General features: G+C 37.4%; 1 protein-coding gene across 3 annotated transcripts in view; it reads right to left on the reverse strand.

Annotated features, from left to right (window-relative positions):
• The window catches only part of ZNF451 (zinc finger protein 451), a 97,167-nt gene that overhangs the window by 68,491 nt on the left and 11,074 nt on the right, over positions 1-17,602 (reverse strand). The window contains exon 4 of one of the 3 annotated variants that reach the window (XM_036117883.2): positions 7,117-17,376. The exons of the other annotated variants lie outside the window; for them this stretch is intronic. Within the exon in view, the coding sequence (XP_035973776.1) occupies positions 15,880-17,376 (1,497 nt within the window). The 3' untranslated portion in view covers positions 7,117-15,879. Of the gene's footprint in view, positions 1-7,116; positions 17,377-17,602 lie in introns of those variants that run through there. 3 annotated transcript variants of the gene reach the window in all.

A 17,602-nucleotide genomic window follows, 5' to 3' on the forward strand; every position in this document is an offset into this window, starting at 1 on the left:
CTATACTATTATTTGTCAGGAATATGGGCAGAAAGTGAACTCGTTTCAGCCTAGATGAAAGTGTCTTAAATGTTTCCTGTAGAATTAAGATGAAAAGGGGACACCATAGTCTTAGGTTTGGGAGTTTTCCACTATTCCATTAGTGTCAAAATACTGAACTGTAATTTAATGTGAAATCACAAAATTCTAGGACTGTTCTTCTTAGATTTGCCAATCTTCCCCAAAGCCTGTTGTATTAATAAGCATTTAGGTCCTTAGAGCTTTTCTAAGGTCAGACTTTCAGACTGTAAATTCTCAGGCTAGAAATGGAATTGGCTCTCAATGTAAGAATGGTAAAAATAAAATGTTAGCAGCTATAGGATTTTCAGTCATTCTTCTTGAAACACATGCTGTGGTCACCCTGTATTAACTTCCATATTAGATACTATTAAAGAATACTATTGAGTCCACAGTGATAGCAAATGAGCTGTAAGAAAATGCTATTCACTCAGTTATTTTTGGGGAGAAGGATAGGAAAGTCTTAAGAAACATACTGGGGAGGAGAGAGTCTATTTGCCTCTATTTTAGATCACTCCCTGCATCAATTTTTCTTCCATAACCTCTCCCCTCCCATTGGGGAAGTTGTGTGGGATCCTCACAGAATTAAGGAGAAAGTTGTGAAGTCAGAAAACATTAAAAGGCAAATTCTAATTCAGTAACTATGAAAAAATTTTAAAAAATAACGGTTTTAATTAAAAAAAAATAATATGATTAAAATAATAGTCTGACACAAAAAAATCTGTGGATGATCAGGAGTTGGAAGGTTACAAAATGAGGGTCACATGGGGTACAGAAAGAAAAGCTGTTCCAGAACCTCAGAAGCCAGGCTAATATGGCCTCTATGATCCTGTCTGTGCTCACCTTGGACATTATGACTTCTTATATCCTCCAGTATATTCTTTACATTTTTTAAAAAAGATTTTATTTATTTATCTGAGAGAGAGAAAAAGAGAGAGAGTGGGAGCACAAGTAGAGAGGGAGAGGGAGAAGCAGACTCGCCACTGAGCAGGGAGCCCAATGTGGGGCTGGATCCCAGGACTCTGAGATCATGACCTGAGCCGAAGGCAGATGCTTAACCGATTGAGCCACCCAAGCACCCCTATTCTTTACATTCTTTAAATCTAAAACTCGGGTTGTAGAAAGCAAATCTGGGTTGTGTCCTTCAAATGGCAGTCAGATTAAGAATACTGGTTAAATCTGAGTACACATATCCATGAAAGTTAAGCATGTACAGGCGTACCTCATTTTTTTTTTTTTTAATTTATTCATGAGAGTCAGAGAGAGAGAGAGAGGCAGAGGCAGAGGGAGAAGCAGGCTTCCCGCCTAGCAGGGAGCCCGATGCGGGACTCGATCCCAGGACCCTGGGATCATGACCTGAGCCGAAGGCAGACATTCAACCATCTGAGCCACCCAGGCGCCCCGGCATACCTCATTTTATTGCACTTTGCAGATACTGCATTTTTTACAAATTGAAGGTCTGTGGCAACCCTGCATCCAGCAAGTCTGTTGGCACGATTTTTCCAACAGCACTTGCTCACTTCATGCCTGTGTCACATTTTGGTAATTAAGATATTTCAAAAATTTTCATTATTATATTTGTTATAACGATCTGTGATCTTTGATGTTAGTATTGTAATTGTTTTGGGGTGCCATGAATTGCACCCATGTAAGACTGCATAAACGTTGTGTGTGTTCTGATGGCTCCACTGACTCGCCATTCCCTTGTCTCACTCCCCTGCCTTAGGCCTCCCTATTTCCTGAGATATAAATATTGAAATTAGGGCAATCAATAACCTGATGATGGCCTCTAAGTGTTCAGGTGAAAGGAAGAGTTGCACACACATTTATCACTTTAAAAGCTAGAAATGATTAAGCTTAGTGGGAAAAGCATATTGAAAACCACGACAGGCTGGAAGCTAGGCCCCTTGCACCAGTCAAATTGTGAATGCAAAGGAAAAGTTTTTGAAGGAAATTACAAGTGCTATTCTAGTGAACACATGAATGATAAGAAAGCAAAACAGCCTTACTGCTGATATAAGACCGTTTTAGTGGTTTGGACAGATCAAACCAGGTACAACATTCCCTTAAGCCAAAATCCAATCCAGAACAAAGCCCTAACTCTTCAATTCTGTGATGGCTGAGAGAGGTAAGGAAAAAGGCAAGTTTGAAGCTAGCAGAAGTTGATTCATGAGGCTTAGGAAAAGTTGTCTCGTCATATCAAAGTACAAGATGAAGCAGCAGGTGCTGAGGTAGAAGCTACAGCAGGTTACCCAGAAGCTCTAGCCAAGAGAATTAATGAAGGTGGCTGCACTAAGCCACAGAATTTCAATATGGATGGAACAGCCTTCTATTGGAAAGGAGATGCTATCTAGGACTTTCATAGCTAGAGAAGTCAATGCCTGGCTTCAAAACTTACAAGGACAGGGGCACCTGGGTGGCTCAGGCGTTAAGCGTCTGCCTTTGGCTCAGGTCATGATCCCAGGGTCCTGGGATCGAGCCTCACATCGGACTCCCTGCTCAGTGGAAAGCCTGCTTCTCCCTCTCCCACTCCTCCTGCTTGTGTTCCCTCTCTCGCTGTGTCTCTCTCTGTCAAATAAATAAATAAAATCTTAAAAACAAAACAAAACAAAAAAACCAACTTACAAGGACAGGCTGACTCTCTTGTTAGGGGCCAATGCAGCTGGTGACTTTTTTTTAAGTTGGAACCAATGCTCATTGACCATTCTGAAAATCCTAGGGCCCTTAAGAATTATGCTAAGTCTACTCTGCCTCTGCTCTATAAATGGAATAAGACCAGGATGAGAGCACATCTGTTTACATGATGGTTCACTGAATATTTTAAGCCCACTGTTGAGACCTACTGCTTAGAACAAACATTCCTTCAAAATTTGACAGCTCACTGACAATGGACTGGTCACCCAAGAGCTCTGATGGAGATGTACAGTGAGAGAATGTTGTTTTCATGCCTGCTAACACAACACTCTGCAGGCCATGGATCAAGGAACAACTTTAATTCTCAAGTCTTATTATTATTATAATACATTATTATATATCTTATTATTAAGTCTTATTATTTCTCTGTAAGAATGTAAGCTGCCACAGATAGTGATTGCTCTGAAAGACCTGGGCAAAGAAAAATGAAAACCTTCCAGAAAGGATTTACCATTCTAGATGCCATTAAGAACATTCATGATTCATGGGAAGAGGTTAAAGTATCAACATTAATAGAGTTTGGAAAAAGTTGATTCCAACCTCATGGATGACTTTGAGGGGTTCAAGACTTCCATGGAGGAAGTAACTGTAGATGTGGTAGAAATAGCAATTGCTGAGAACTGGAATTAGAAGTAAAGCCTGAGATGTGACCGAGTTGCTGAAAGCTCATAATAAAATTTGAACAGATGAGGAAATGCTTCTTATGGATGAGCAAAGAGGTTTCTTGAGATAGAATCTACTCCCTGTGAGGATGCTGTGAAGATTGTTGAAGTGACAATAAAGGATGTAGAACACTACTATGCTAGAGAAATCATTCCTGAAAGGTAGAGTTAATCGATGTGGCAAACTTCACTATTGTTTTATATTAAGAAATTGCCACAGCCACCCCAACTTTCAGCAACCACCAACCTGGTCAGTCAGAAGCCATCAACATCAAGGCAAGACCTTCCACTAGCAAAAAGATTAAGACTCACCAAAAACTCAGATGGTTAGCATTTTTTAGCAATAAAGTATTTGTGGTCTGGAACCAAACCCGTAGTATCTCCAAGGTATGCCTATACAGGTGAAAGTAAGCAAGAATTCTTTTCTTCTTGAGGACAAAATGTTTAAGGTTTAATGTGGTGTGGTAGAGTCACAGCAAAAATTCCAAGTCTAGAAGCAGGTATAACTTGGGAAGGAAAGGAAGAGGGCTTTCCTATGGATCTAATCTGGAATGATGGGATTCAATGGGTCAACCTAACTGGGGGCAAAAGGAAAAGGAAAGCCTGGCATAGGATTCCCTTATTTTGTCAAGTAAGGGCATTTTTTTTTTTTTTTAAAGATTTTACTTATTTATTTGAGAGAGAGAGCACAAGCAGGTGGCCTGGCAGGCAGAGGGAGAGGGAGAAGCAGACTCCCCACTGAGCAGGGAGCCCTACATGGGGCTCGATCCCAGGACCCTGGGATCGTGACCCCAGCTGAAGGCAGACCCTTAACCAACTGAGCCACCCAGGCCACCCATGTAAGGGCATTTTTTAAGGAACTAGTATCAATGGTCACCATGATTTCTAAAGAGTAAGCTACAACACCTCAAACTAATACTTTAAAATTTCCCTTAGTAGTCTCATACTAAACAAATTTATCTTATAAAAAACTAGCTGCACCACCCTGATTTTTCTTTTTGCTACAGACCAATAACACCTCAAACTTGAAATCAGTTCAGTTGAACTTAAAATTGGTTCTGACCATGAACTCAAAATCCTGATCATAACAGGAGTCACATTCAATGCAAATTCCATATTTAGACAAAATTTTCACCAAAGTAATTAATACTTTCACTTACTAATCAAGTTTAAGGAGCTAACAAATATTTCCTGGAAACTATTAAAATTTTTAACATTAATGTGAAACTGATCTACTTGCTATGTGAACTGTAAAATAAATCATACAGTATCAACAGACTAATGACAAAACAGCACAAAATACCACTAATCAATGAACCTATAATCTGTATATATTTCAATGTTTTCTTTCCCTCACTTATATTTAAGTGAAAATAATCTTGTCTTTTATTAAAATACGTAAGTAAAATCTAGAAGGCTAGAAATCAAAATGTTAACAGTAGTTTTTCTGTCTGGAGAATTTTTCTTTTTTTCATTTTCTAGTATTTCTACAATCAGCACATGTAATAAAACTAACAAATTCAATTTTTAACCAACAAGATGGAATAATGACAAAAAGTACTGAGGATCTCACTCTTTTGTTTGGGAATAATGGATTTGATTTAAATTAATCCCTTACAAAAATATAAGTTTAACATTTATCCTTCATAAAGGTAGATGGAAATTTTATATCTAGAAGGAAAATAATCTGTCAGTAAATTGTATTTAACTTTTTTTCCCTCTCCAGCTTTTTCTCTCTAGAAATCCAATGACTAGGCTACATTATTTTCCAAACCTAACAGAAAGAGATATTAATCATAACCAAGGCAAGTCACATTCAATTCAACAGCCTTAATGACTATTGGGAAAATATATTTTACATAGTTTTGATGTCAAACACCATGACTATTTTAAACCAAAAGCACTTAGCTAAAACATACTTAAAATTTTGTATTTTTCTTTAAATACATATATGCTTAAAACAAACTGCAAAGTACACATACTCATTTGTATTTTTAAGTGTACTTAAATTATTAAAAAGTACAATTAGGCAAATTAAAAATTGAAACTTAAAAATATTAGCTTATTCTGCTATACCTGACCTTTCTCTTTTCCTGTTTGGGATATAAGACTAAAAGATTCTTAACTTTTCCAATGACCAAGGTAATTTCTCATTGTTTAATATACTTATTTGCATGGAAGCTAATAATGTCTCAAAAGTAATTTTTACTAGAACTAGAATTTCACAGGTGGGCTTTCTTCTGGAATTCATCTACAAATGCCTGTTTCTTGAACCATTCACTCTCAATCCTTCAGAGTATTATGGTTTAAGAAGCCAAGTGCCATATACTTGCCAACTCCCCTGTGGTAGTAAAGAACTGGGCTTGGTACTGAATGCTGAGAAAATGGGCTATAATCTGTTTAATAAACTTTTTTAAGGTCTCATGAATAAATATTTTTCAAATATTAAATACCAGGCATACCTTTCATTTTAATTTTACCCTTCATCTGCTCAGCCAAAAGTTGAGCTTCTAAGTCACTTCTTAACTGCCATAAACTAGCTAAACCAGTTTTCTAAAAATATTTGCCAAGATCAAGTCAAAGGAAATGCAAAATTAAAGGAGTAATTCTGCTTTTGTAAAGCAATTTCTAGATGCACAATACTGAAAAAAAGCAGGGTTTCACAGAGGAAATTATCATTTTACAATAGTTTGTGGCATTATATCATTTTGAGCCTTTTTTTTTTTTTTTAAATATTTTATTTATTTATCTGACAGAGAGAGACACAGCAAGAGAGGGAACACAAGCAGGGGGAGTGGGAGAGGGAGAAGCAGGGTTCCTGCCGAGCAGGGAGCCTGACGCGGGGCTCGATCCCAGGACCTGGGACCATGACCTGAGCTGAAGGCAGCCGCTTAACTGACTGAGCCACCCAGGTGCCCCATTTTGAGCCTTTTTTATAACGAGCAACTTTTTATTTTAAAATCACTGCTTATCTCTAAAAAGCACTTTAGCTTTTGAGTAACTATCAAATTTGGCATTATACAACATTACTTTTTAAATGGAAATACGAATATAGTCAAAGGATCTTCCCTTTGAAATGGACTTTCACTTCTGTACAGGGTGATATAAGCTAGGAGAAAATACTCTATAAAAAGAGTTATCCAGAGAAGTGATCACAACAACCCAGTTCCCTATCTGACTCACCAAAAGCACTTTTCTGGCTACAGAATAGCCAGTAATAAGTTAAGATGAATTTTGTAGGAGGTATGGGGGAGGGACAGGGAGAGGGGATATAGAGAATAATCCAAGGCAGAGGTTTATTTGTTGTTGTTATAGTATCTCCCCGAATGTCAGCTGACACAAACTAGTCAGCGGGGCATCCAATGGAGAATGATTATTCTAGCCATTATCCTTATCTTCTGTGTAAAGAAGGGATCCCAAGTTTAAAGAAAGCTCAAAGGAGCAACCTACTGCACAAGTGGAATGAATTAACTTTGTAAATCATTAATTATAGCTATCCATCTGACCAGTGCACTTGGGTTTGAATAGAATTCCTGAAACAACTGCTTTATTCCATACAAACTCAAATTTAAAAGCCTGCTTATTATTGCCCATCCTAAAGCTGTGGTCCATAGTTTGCATTCCCAGAAGTTGTTTACCAGAAGCCCCTTCTGCCCAACTTATGGCTCAAACCACCCCCAAAAATAACATTTTGAAAAGCAACAATTTTTCTCAAGTATTTTATATTCAAATACAGAGAGAGCAGAAGGGATAAACACAGCAAAGCAGTACAATATTTATTTACCATCTCCAGCAGCAAAGCTTTGGAACCAGGAAACAACCCTTTTGTACAAAGCAATCATCTTCCCACCCCAACTGGTTATTGTTTACAAATACAAAGTACACAGAACATCTGCTTTATACGGCAAACTTAAAAAAACATACATACAGATATACCCCGTTCTATAAAGTACTTTACTCAGTTAAGAAGGCTAGTACCACCAAACCTATTAAATAAGATTCTTCCTCCTGTATTGTCTTTTGGGTAAATTGCCAATATCTATACTTACAAAAATCCCCTCCTAGGAAGAATGACTTTGATTCTCCTTCAGTACAGGACCATAAAAAACAAAAACAAAAACACAACAAAACAAAAACATTTGGAAGTTGAGAATTTTTAAGTATCTCTGAAGTTGCAAAGGGGAATATAACTTTAACCCTGAGTGCCACTGCTATAACTCTGGCACAGAAAGAAAAAGGATGAATTATGAAGAGAAAAGGTGAAAGTGGCAACAAAAGCAAGAAAAGAAACTCAAATCACAGAAAAAACAAACAGGAAGTTGACAGAATGTGTTTTGGGTGCTGCTGGAGATACCACTGGCACAAGGTTCACGGGTCTGTCTTCAATACAACACCTCCAAACTCCAATGAAGCAACATTTTTAGAAATACCTTAATTTTCCCCAAGTCTACCCTCAAATTATCTGTAAGCCAACGTACAGGGAAATGAGCCACATTTAGCTACACTGAGGACAGAATGCCGATAGGAGGTCCTGAAGTATGCAACTGTATACCCATAATGGTCTGTCACATTCCACTTCAGTGTCATCATCCCGTTCATCTTCAAAGTTGTTCTCTACCAGTGTCTCAGTTCTTTTTCAGTGCTTGAGTTGTCCCTGGGACTAGAGGTGCACTGACTGAAAGCCTTCCTTTGTCTCAGTTCAGAGAAGAAAAAGAATTGCTCTAGATGGTCACAGGGGATTTTGGTACAAAGCGAACTCTAGACAGACGACTTCTATAACCTTACAAATAATAGCCACACAAACTTGGTACACTTTGAATAGCTAGGAACCAATACATTTTCGTGGGTAATTTATCCTTTCTTCAACTTAATCTTCACCAACTGTCCCCCATAAAGGCTGTTCCTTACAGTTCTGAAACCAGACACAACGTTCCACATGCCTTTGCATGCACTGATTCATCTCAATGCCTGGCTACTGATTCTCCACTGGTCCAACTATCTCTTCTCCAATCATGTTGCAGACCTCAGCTTAAGTATCTGCTAAGTAAAAAAAGCTTCTCTGATCCCTCTAGATGGCCCTCTTTTGTTCAACTTCATTGCACGCATGCCTCTAAACAGGACAGTTACATTGTATTGTTATTTCTTTCTCTAAAGAGAATATACCATCTCTTATTAACTCCAGGTTCCCCCAGACCTTCCTCAGTGTCTGCCTGCACAAAGGTATTGAAAACTATGATAGAAGATTGTTGCCAACAGACACAAAGTGACAAAACACCATCCATCAAAAATCATATACACATACCTACATAACCTAGCTCTTCATTCTACATTCTCTTTATTTCCTTATTGTTTATAATGAGCATTTCTTAGCCTGCACTTGAGAAAAGAGACTATTTTACTTTAAATATGCCTTTCAACGACTTAGTCCATTGATGGGCTTGTAATACAGCTTAATGGTTGAGCCTTAAAAACTGTAAACGAGGGGAACAAAATCTGATGACATGAACAATTACATGCTATTAAATATACATCTTAAAATGTATCTGTATTTATATCCAATACCATCCCACAGTTATATCTACGTGTAGAAACAGCACACCTATGAAAGAAATCTATACTGGGCTTTTGAAATTTCAAAGTACTTCCAGGCATTACCTCATTTGAGAGTAGGAAAACTGAGGCTCAGAAAATAAGTGACTTGCTAATACTCAGATCAAGGTCTTAGAATTTAAATACCATGTGCTTTGCACCATTCCACCTTCCTTTCTAGCCAATATCCTAAAGATGCCAGAAAAAAACGCCAAAAAAACAAACTTTGTGTATCTGAAACAAAACGGTTTAACAAAAAAGGCAGAAGAAAAAAAAAAAAAACCACCAAAAAAGACCCTTGACTAAAATGATCAGTGCAGAAAATGAATGGAATATGTGAAACAAGCCAATGACCATACATCAAGACAATCTTAGTCCCACACAGTGAAATCTCAATGGGAAAATGAAGAGGTTAGAGTTTCTGATCTGACAAGTGAAATGACCAGGAATTAGATAATAGAAGACATCAAGTACTAAGGGATGAGAGTACAGCCATAAACACAAAATTTAGGGAAGAAAAAGATTAGTATAGGTCAAATTAGCTTATCAGAGAGGTTAAGACTTGAGTTGAGCCATGAAAAATACAAAGAGGCAGCCTAGTATAATGCTAAACTGAGACTGTGGAGGAATAGAGTCAATATTCAAAAGCTAGGCTCCACCACTTGAGCAACGTGCTTAATGATGTTTCATTTCCTCATCTGCAAAGTAACGGTGAATTTCTTCCTCAAGAACGCCTTGTAACTTTTGGCACACAGTGCAGTAAATGTGAGCTGTATAAATGAAAATTCTCTCCTCTACTTGCTTCCCAGGCAGGAAGACAACCGTCAGGCCCAAGGCTATCAAGGTGCTTCCAAGATCTCAAAAGGTATTTTTGCTAAAAGTAAACATGAGTTGTTATAAGCCATTAGACAAAGACCAACCTGCATGCAACTCTTGCTAAGAATCTAAATGAGGCTAATTAAACACTGACTATACTCGAACCAAGGCAGAAAGGAAGGGCTGCACACCTAACAGGAGGATGTTTAATGTAATTAAATATGTTCAAAAAAATGGAACTGAAAATTTGAGACTGTTTAGTGACTTGGAAAATGCTCCCCCCAATCACCCAGATCATGTTGCCCTAGTAATTAAAAGTGGTACAGATAAAGGGACCACAAACATGATAGTTATTATAGCATATTAGTATTAAATGCACACTAAGTAGTGTGAAACAGCCATCACAGATAAAAGTGGGAGTTGACAAGAGGTCTAACTGTAGCCCTCAAAACTGAATGATGTGATAGAGCTACTCTTATGGGCAATGACAGAAAAGAGAAGGCGTATGATAGATAGCTGACGGGAAAAAATAGCACATGAAAATAGGTCTTATAAAGAGACTACTAACAGAACTCATTAATAACACTTGAAGCATTTAAGATCAAAGAAGAGTTTAAAATACAACTAGATATAAACCATTTACTTTCACTGCTACCAAGGAATAGACTTAGGAATATTAGAAAACTCAATACAACTTGAGAGATCTCCAAAGTCCTAAAAGAAAGTACAGACAACCTGAGAATTCTTGCTGAATTCTTGACAAGGCATTAGAAAATCCAAGAGATCATTTGAAATAGTTATCTCAATAAAATACATAAAGCCCTTAAGACCTAGAGAAAACTGGTTAATTTTAAGATACAGTTTATGTCAGAGCTGTTCTATAACTTCATGGTGATGGGCTTAGAATTTTTGTAAGATGCAATTAACCATAAACCATATGTAGTAATACATTTGTGTGAAAACTATACAAAATGAGAAAAATAAGACTACCATTAAATAAGAAGGCATTAAAAACTGACTGAAGTTCAATAGCCAGGAAATAATAGTTCCAGAGACTGGACTGGCTGCTTTTTTAAAAAAGGACAAAAGAGAAAACTAGAAAATCTCTTACAATAATGCTGAAGGCATTGTATTTAAGTACACAAATACAAAGCCACATCAAATCCTGGCTAGTATTTACTGGTAGAATAAAAAATATAATCTACATCAAAGAGATTAAGGGAAGATCAGACATCCTTCTAGAAAGAGGTGTTACATAAAGGGGAAGAAAAGATCAATATAAAGAATGAAACAATTAATACGATAACATCAAAAGGACACAGTTGGACTGTGATCACTTCCAGATATACCCCACTGGAAGCAAACATATAATTTCCAGTAATAAGAAATCTCAATGGTACCAAACACTACTATAAAAAAGTTTTCATTACTATAAAGTCAAGCAAACAAAAACACAAAGTAGTACAAAAATATTATCCCACTAATCAACAGGAGAAAAAAAATTTAATAAAACAATATTCTTATCATTCATCCAGGAAGGGAAATTCCATAAAAGAATATTTTAATGGCTTACAAAACTCATTATTTCTGGAAAAATAACTAAAAGATTTGCATTCAACAGTGATCATCATCAGTTAAATAAAACTTCCGCCTGTATATTTTCTGAAGTGAAAAACGGAAGAATTGATTGGTTTCTGTATCCACAAATGGAAACTATATAGAATGGACCTGGCCAACTGATTGACATGCATAAGATGCACAGAGATATCACAATCAATTATTGGACTAGCCACTAACATTAAGAATGGTAAATTTCAAAAGACAAGGAAACCTAAAACAGTGCAAGTCTGGGGCAAAATATGCCTCACGTAAAAAAAAAAGTTTTCAGTTATTGCAATCTTTAAACTATTTCTACAAAGTTCTAGTCCATAATTTCTAACCTTCATCAGAATCCCACTAAATTATATCCTCAAGAATAGTGAATGTGTCATTTAACTCTGTATCCAATTTTATAACTAGAAGGGATTCTGGATTGTGTCTATTCCAACCTCCTCATTTTTAGTACCTGAGAGGTTATCCTGATGTATTGGGCCCTTAAGGACATTATCAGTCAGGTCACTTAGGTATCATTCAGTAAATTGTTAGTATAGTACTAATGTAATATACCAAATAGTATCCAAGTATCCTGAAAGAGTTTATGTTCCCCTCAAAATGTTATCTTGAGGGCTAAGTAAATAAATGGAATTATAAAGAAGCTGCCACGCAGTTAAAAAAAAAAAAAAGTTTAAATGCAATTACACTGATAAGGAAACTGTCACACTGTCTAAAAAGAAAGGATAATGTGTCAGCAAATTTACTGCTTTTCCTAATATTCTTGTTTCTTCTTACCAAGTAAACACATCCACTTATCAAATATAAGTTGTGTTACCATGGCTTAGAACAAGGTTAGTTATGAGACAAATGACTCAATTCGAAAACCTAGAACGTGCAGATAGAAAACAAAGCTGCCTTAATGCTCAGGAAACTGAGCCAATCACTAATAACTAAAAAGAACTACTCTGACGTTATTTAAATAAAGGGGGAGGGGCATACTCTACAACCTTCTGAAATGGATTAACAGTGCTATAAAGAAAACAAATTAACATTCAGAAGGAGAGTACATTTAGTGCAATTGTACAGATAATGAAAAAACTACAAGATTAAAAAAAATCACTGTACAGAACTCACATAAATATCACCAGCAACATATGCAATACATCAAAATGTTAAGTTTTAAACAATAGGGTGAAATTTAAAAAGGCACTTCATATAACAATGGAAACAGTTTCTCTGTACACAATAACTGCAAGAAATCATATTGTCTTCACATACATTTTATGTCTAGTGGAGAAATAACATTTTGAAGAAAAATGATTAGACGCATCCCCATTGAGAATACCAAATCATTAAATTTGCAATTATCCCAAAGCTTCCTAGAAAATCTAGAGATATTTAAACATCCAAGGTTTACCTAATGGAGCATCCTGTGGCAGGCACAGTATGAAAACTTAATATCTAATTTTGAATTCCATATGCTTTAGGGGCTGTCTCCCTAGATCAAGTCCCCTTTTTATTTTATAACACCATCATCATCCAAGTATGCCAGAGAATGATTTTAAAATAAACAGATTAAGGATATTGTTTCTTCTGCAATCAAGAGACCAACTCATCTATAGCTAAAAGCTGTTCCCATTCTACTGCATTCTGAGACAGTCCCCACTCAACTAACAAATCCCTTTCAGAAGTTATCTACTTGATCAACAATTCGATGATTCCGCAATACCTTTCCACTTTTAGGAAAATTTTCTGGAGATATTTGCGCTTATCAGAGAGTGGTAAAGCAATGTTACTTTAATACTGAGCAACATAAATAACACAAGAGGAAGAGAATAGCAATGCTGTTTTATAAATATTTAAGGAGGAGCTACACAATGTAAATACAGCAAACACTAGTGTACTGTGCACTTAAAAATGGTTAAGGTGGTGAATTTTATGTTGTCTTTTTTCTGACCACAATTCAAAACAAAAAATTTAAAAGGAGCATGTTAAGTGGAAATGCCATTGCAGTTTCAGAGAATCACATCTTCAAGCATCGTTTACTTTGGTTTAGATTTTGGAAAATAAGAGTACCTCAAAAATCAACACATTTGTAACCCAGTATCTAATTCAGGGAAAGAAAGGGGAGAAATGGAAAAGTGGGAACAGACTGAAGTAGCCTTGGCTAATTGGGAACAACTGTGCAGCCACATAGAACAGTTCCAAGGTCTCCTCTCTCCAGTAAGTTCACCTGTGACTATTCCTTTCATAAAAAACCTACAGTGCCATGTCAAGGGCACATGAGACTGCTTGACTGATGTGATGTATATTGTAAACTATAAAAATCTATGATTTTTTTAGGCCCTTGTTAAAGGTAGTTCATCAATGCTCTTCTAGAGTTTAATTTGGAAGAGTTTCTACATCAATGACATGGACCTAAAAAAGGCGTAAGTAAAACACGGTGGAAAATATACAAAAATAAAGGTAAATGCTAACTCTAAATATGACTTGACCAAATTTGCTTGCAAGACGATTTCCTATATCAAGCCTGTTGTTTAGGCTTAATCTAAAAATAGGACCAATATAGTACTCTGAAATTATCTGACAAAATAAAATAGCTTCTTCTAAGTAGGGATGTTTGCGCCTTCAACCTCTAGCACAAATAGGGAGAGGAAGAAAAGTAGTAAAAAGGGTGAAGATAGTTACAATGGAGGGGGAATGAGCTTCAACCATCAAAAAGTGGGGCACTAGGGAAAATGTCAATTACCATTGTGCAAGAACTATGGCAAGAAACAGAAACCACACGAACCCTAAAACAGTGTTATATTCCACTAACAGTAGACCCAAAATATTTTGATCAAGCAGATGAAATAAATGAAGATGTTTGACAAATCAAGTTACAAAATTTTAAGTCTGTCGATAAAAAAACTTTTTTTTGGCTGCCAAGCAAAATAATATTAGGTGATGTATTCAGACCCCTCAAACTTGACACTTTCTCCATTTTTGAAGTCATGCTGCGAAAACGAGGATCTAAGGGCTGGTATACTGTACAGCCACTGCCTTGAGATTAAAAAGATACTGTGGGATATACAATTGAGGTATCTGCTGCCAGTTCCAGAATTGTGAAGAACTATTAATGGAACCAACTGGGAGCAAAAAGATAAGTCGTCTCTCGTGGTAAGAGTCTGACTAGATTAAGGGACCAGTAAACCAAGAACATGTTGAAGTGTTGATTTCAGACTTTTAAGAAATCTCTAATGGATATCATCATTTACATAGATATCCAGAAACAGAGCTGTGTGAGATGTTCTCTTTATGACATCCACAGTAATACTCTTAACACTTAAGGATTCTCAGTATCATCTAGTTTGATGGCATCCCTCTTTCTTTATTTCAATAAGAGGACCAGATTGTCAGGCATGTTTGGAATTCTCTTATAGAGTTCAGATTTGCATGCCTGGATGGTATAACATCCTTTATATCCAGGGCACTAATGTACATATCTTTTTTGTGTTTAGAGTGATGAATTATCAAGCTCAAAAAAGTTAATTGTTTAGAAGGTAGGTTTGTTTAAGGAGGTCATCTTGGTGAAAGGCCCAGAATATCCTGAGAGAACACCATGACTGGGTCTCACAGCTTCTTTACATCTGAGAGCTTGATAGGATGGAGACTTAGGCGTGATGGTAACAAAGAATTCTCTCACATGTAGCTCTGAGTGGTAATGACACGGTAGCCATCAGTCTCGATAGATAGTTACTGTGAAAATTTCTAGAGATGTTACAGGTAGGAAAGTCTTTTTCCAGCTGGTGTCCACAGTAGACCTGTAACATCTAGCCATCCCACTGGAAGCAAACTGGATTTGGCAAAATTTTATTTGTATTCCAGTTCTTGACATACAGCTTCATGGTTGATTCTGAAGTCTGAGAGAGCTTGAGAGTAGGATGGACTCTTGATAAGTTGATCATCCTGACATAAACAGAGTACAACAGACTTGTCATTTTGTGAAGATCTGACAAGCTGACGCCTGAACAAGGAAGCACTGATGACCTAAAAACGAAGGATCTGCCTCTGGTATTAGTAAACAAAGATCTAATAGTAGGTTATTTCCAGACCCCAAATCGGCCAGTCCTCAGTTTACCAGTAAGATTTTCCTGAGGAACAAATCTTTATATTTTTCTTTAATCACAAGAGGATTCAGATTCCTGAGTACCCTCCTCTGAACTTATTCTGACCAGAAATAAGGGGTAAACCTTTGTCCAACCCAACTTAGATGAAAGTCTCTACTGCTCACTTGGCCAATAAAACATGAGTCTCTTTATTATATACTTCATTTGAAAAGTCTAGAATTTAAATGTTAGCTGTGATAATTCCAGACATGCATCAGTTTCTGAGGTGACCTCCTACCTGTAGATCCTGTTTGAGTGGGGAATAGCAAGTAAAATAGTTAGGATCTTGGATGACTATGCTGCTGAACGCAAACAGGCTATTAATTCTTGTACCCATGGCGTTCGGGGGATTCTCCCTTTTTTCTGTATCTATAGGGGTGGTTTCGAGGTTTGTACCAATCTCCTTTGGAATATCCTCTATTGTGATAATGTGCTTTCTGATCATGACTATAAAAGTATCGATGTTGGTTATAGTATTTGTTGTGGTCTCTATAGTCATTTTCTTTAATACTGTTTTCTTCTGCAACAACAGCATTCACATCTTGTCCAAAGAGGGAAGTACCATCAAAGGGCAAGTGTGAGATCTTCTCCTGGGTTTTCTTAGTGAGAGATGTAAGTCGGAGCCAGGCTTGTCTTCTGTAGTCTATTGCCATTGCCATAACTCTGACTACAGAATCCATTATGTCCCTAGTAGTACAAAGCTGCCAAAGGCCTGCATCCATACCATCAGATATTATACATCTTGCTTTTCCACGATCAAACTCTGGGTCATGAACCAGATCCTCCATATCTTCCCAGAGTTTACGCTGATATTGAGTCATATAGGCCATGTAGCTAGCAGCTCGGGCTGCAATGGAAGCAGCATGGTAGAATCTACAACCCATGACCTCCATTTCTTTTGAGGTAGAATCTAGAGGAGATGTTGTGCTTCCTCTTTTGCTGTGCTCTAATGCTTCTACAATAGGGCCCTCAGCTGGTGGATTTGGTTGGAAAGGAGAGGTATCCTTGGCCACAGGATATACCCTGTGCCCCATGAAGGAAGAAGGATGGCAATCAGCAGGGTCTTTAAAAACCTCAGTGGTGGCAATTCTCAGAAGAGGATGCAATGGAGGAACCAAACGTTTCTTAGAGGTCACATAATCAGGCTTCCCTTCACATGATTCTGCTTCAGACTGTAACGTTACTCTCTTTATAACACCTCTCTGTTCCATTCTTTTCAAAAGACCTGTGAAACTAGACTGACTGGGGTCAGTTGGCTGCCCTCTGTCATCAGCTGAGGGGGATTTGCAGTCAGCTTCTTCATCAACTGTGGATAAATTTTCATCCTTGGAGGTGGAGATGTCCCATGGCACTGAGGAGTTCTCACTTGGCCTAGAATGATGAAATCTAAAACAGCTCCTAGACTGCAGATCACGGATCACTCGGGACATCTCAGCCACTTGTGTCTGAAGATAAAGGATGGCATCCTGTCCATGCTGTGAAACTGAAGAAGACTCTACAGGTAAATCCTCCTTGACCTCTGAAGAGGCCAAAGATTCTTGGGGGACCAGAACTGGAGATGAAGGCTGAGTCTGATAATTTTGTGATGGTTTAAGTGTCTCTGTCTCAGAGATCTTAATATCTGAATTATTTTGATCATTTTTCTGGTTCTCCAATGGGTTCTCAACAGAAGAAGGTTGAGAAACTATCCTTTGTGGACTGCTGGTGCAACTCCCAGAGGAGGAGCTGCTGTCTCCAATGGGAAGAGGAACACTGCAGCTAGAGCACATTTCTGGGCGATGATTCTCAGAGGATGGCACCTTAGACTCAGGCATTCTCTGGGTTATCCACATGAACAAGAAAACCAAGGAAGAAAAAAAAATGCTTTTAATATGTTAACTTTCAAGTGCAGAGATGCATGTCCAGTAAGTAGAACTCAATTTTTTAAATTATTATAACAACAATGAAAGATGCAATCCACTACAGATCAGCAAGGGGATCACAGAAGTCAAATCCACAAACTTCACTACCCAAAAACCCAATACCAACTACGGCCATTAATGT

The sequence above is a fragment of the Halichoerus grypus genome, chromosome 9 (genome assembly GCF_964656455.1).
Source record: "Halichoerus grypus chromosome 9, mHalGry1.hap1.1, whole genome shotgun sequence".
Lineage (NCBI taxonomy): Eukaryota > Metazoa > Chordata > Mammalia > Carnivora > Phocidae > Halichoerus > Halichoerus grypus.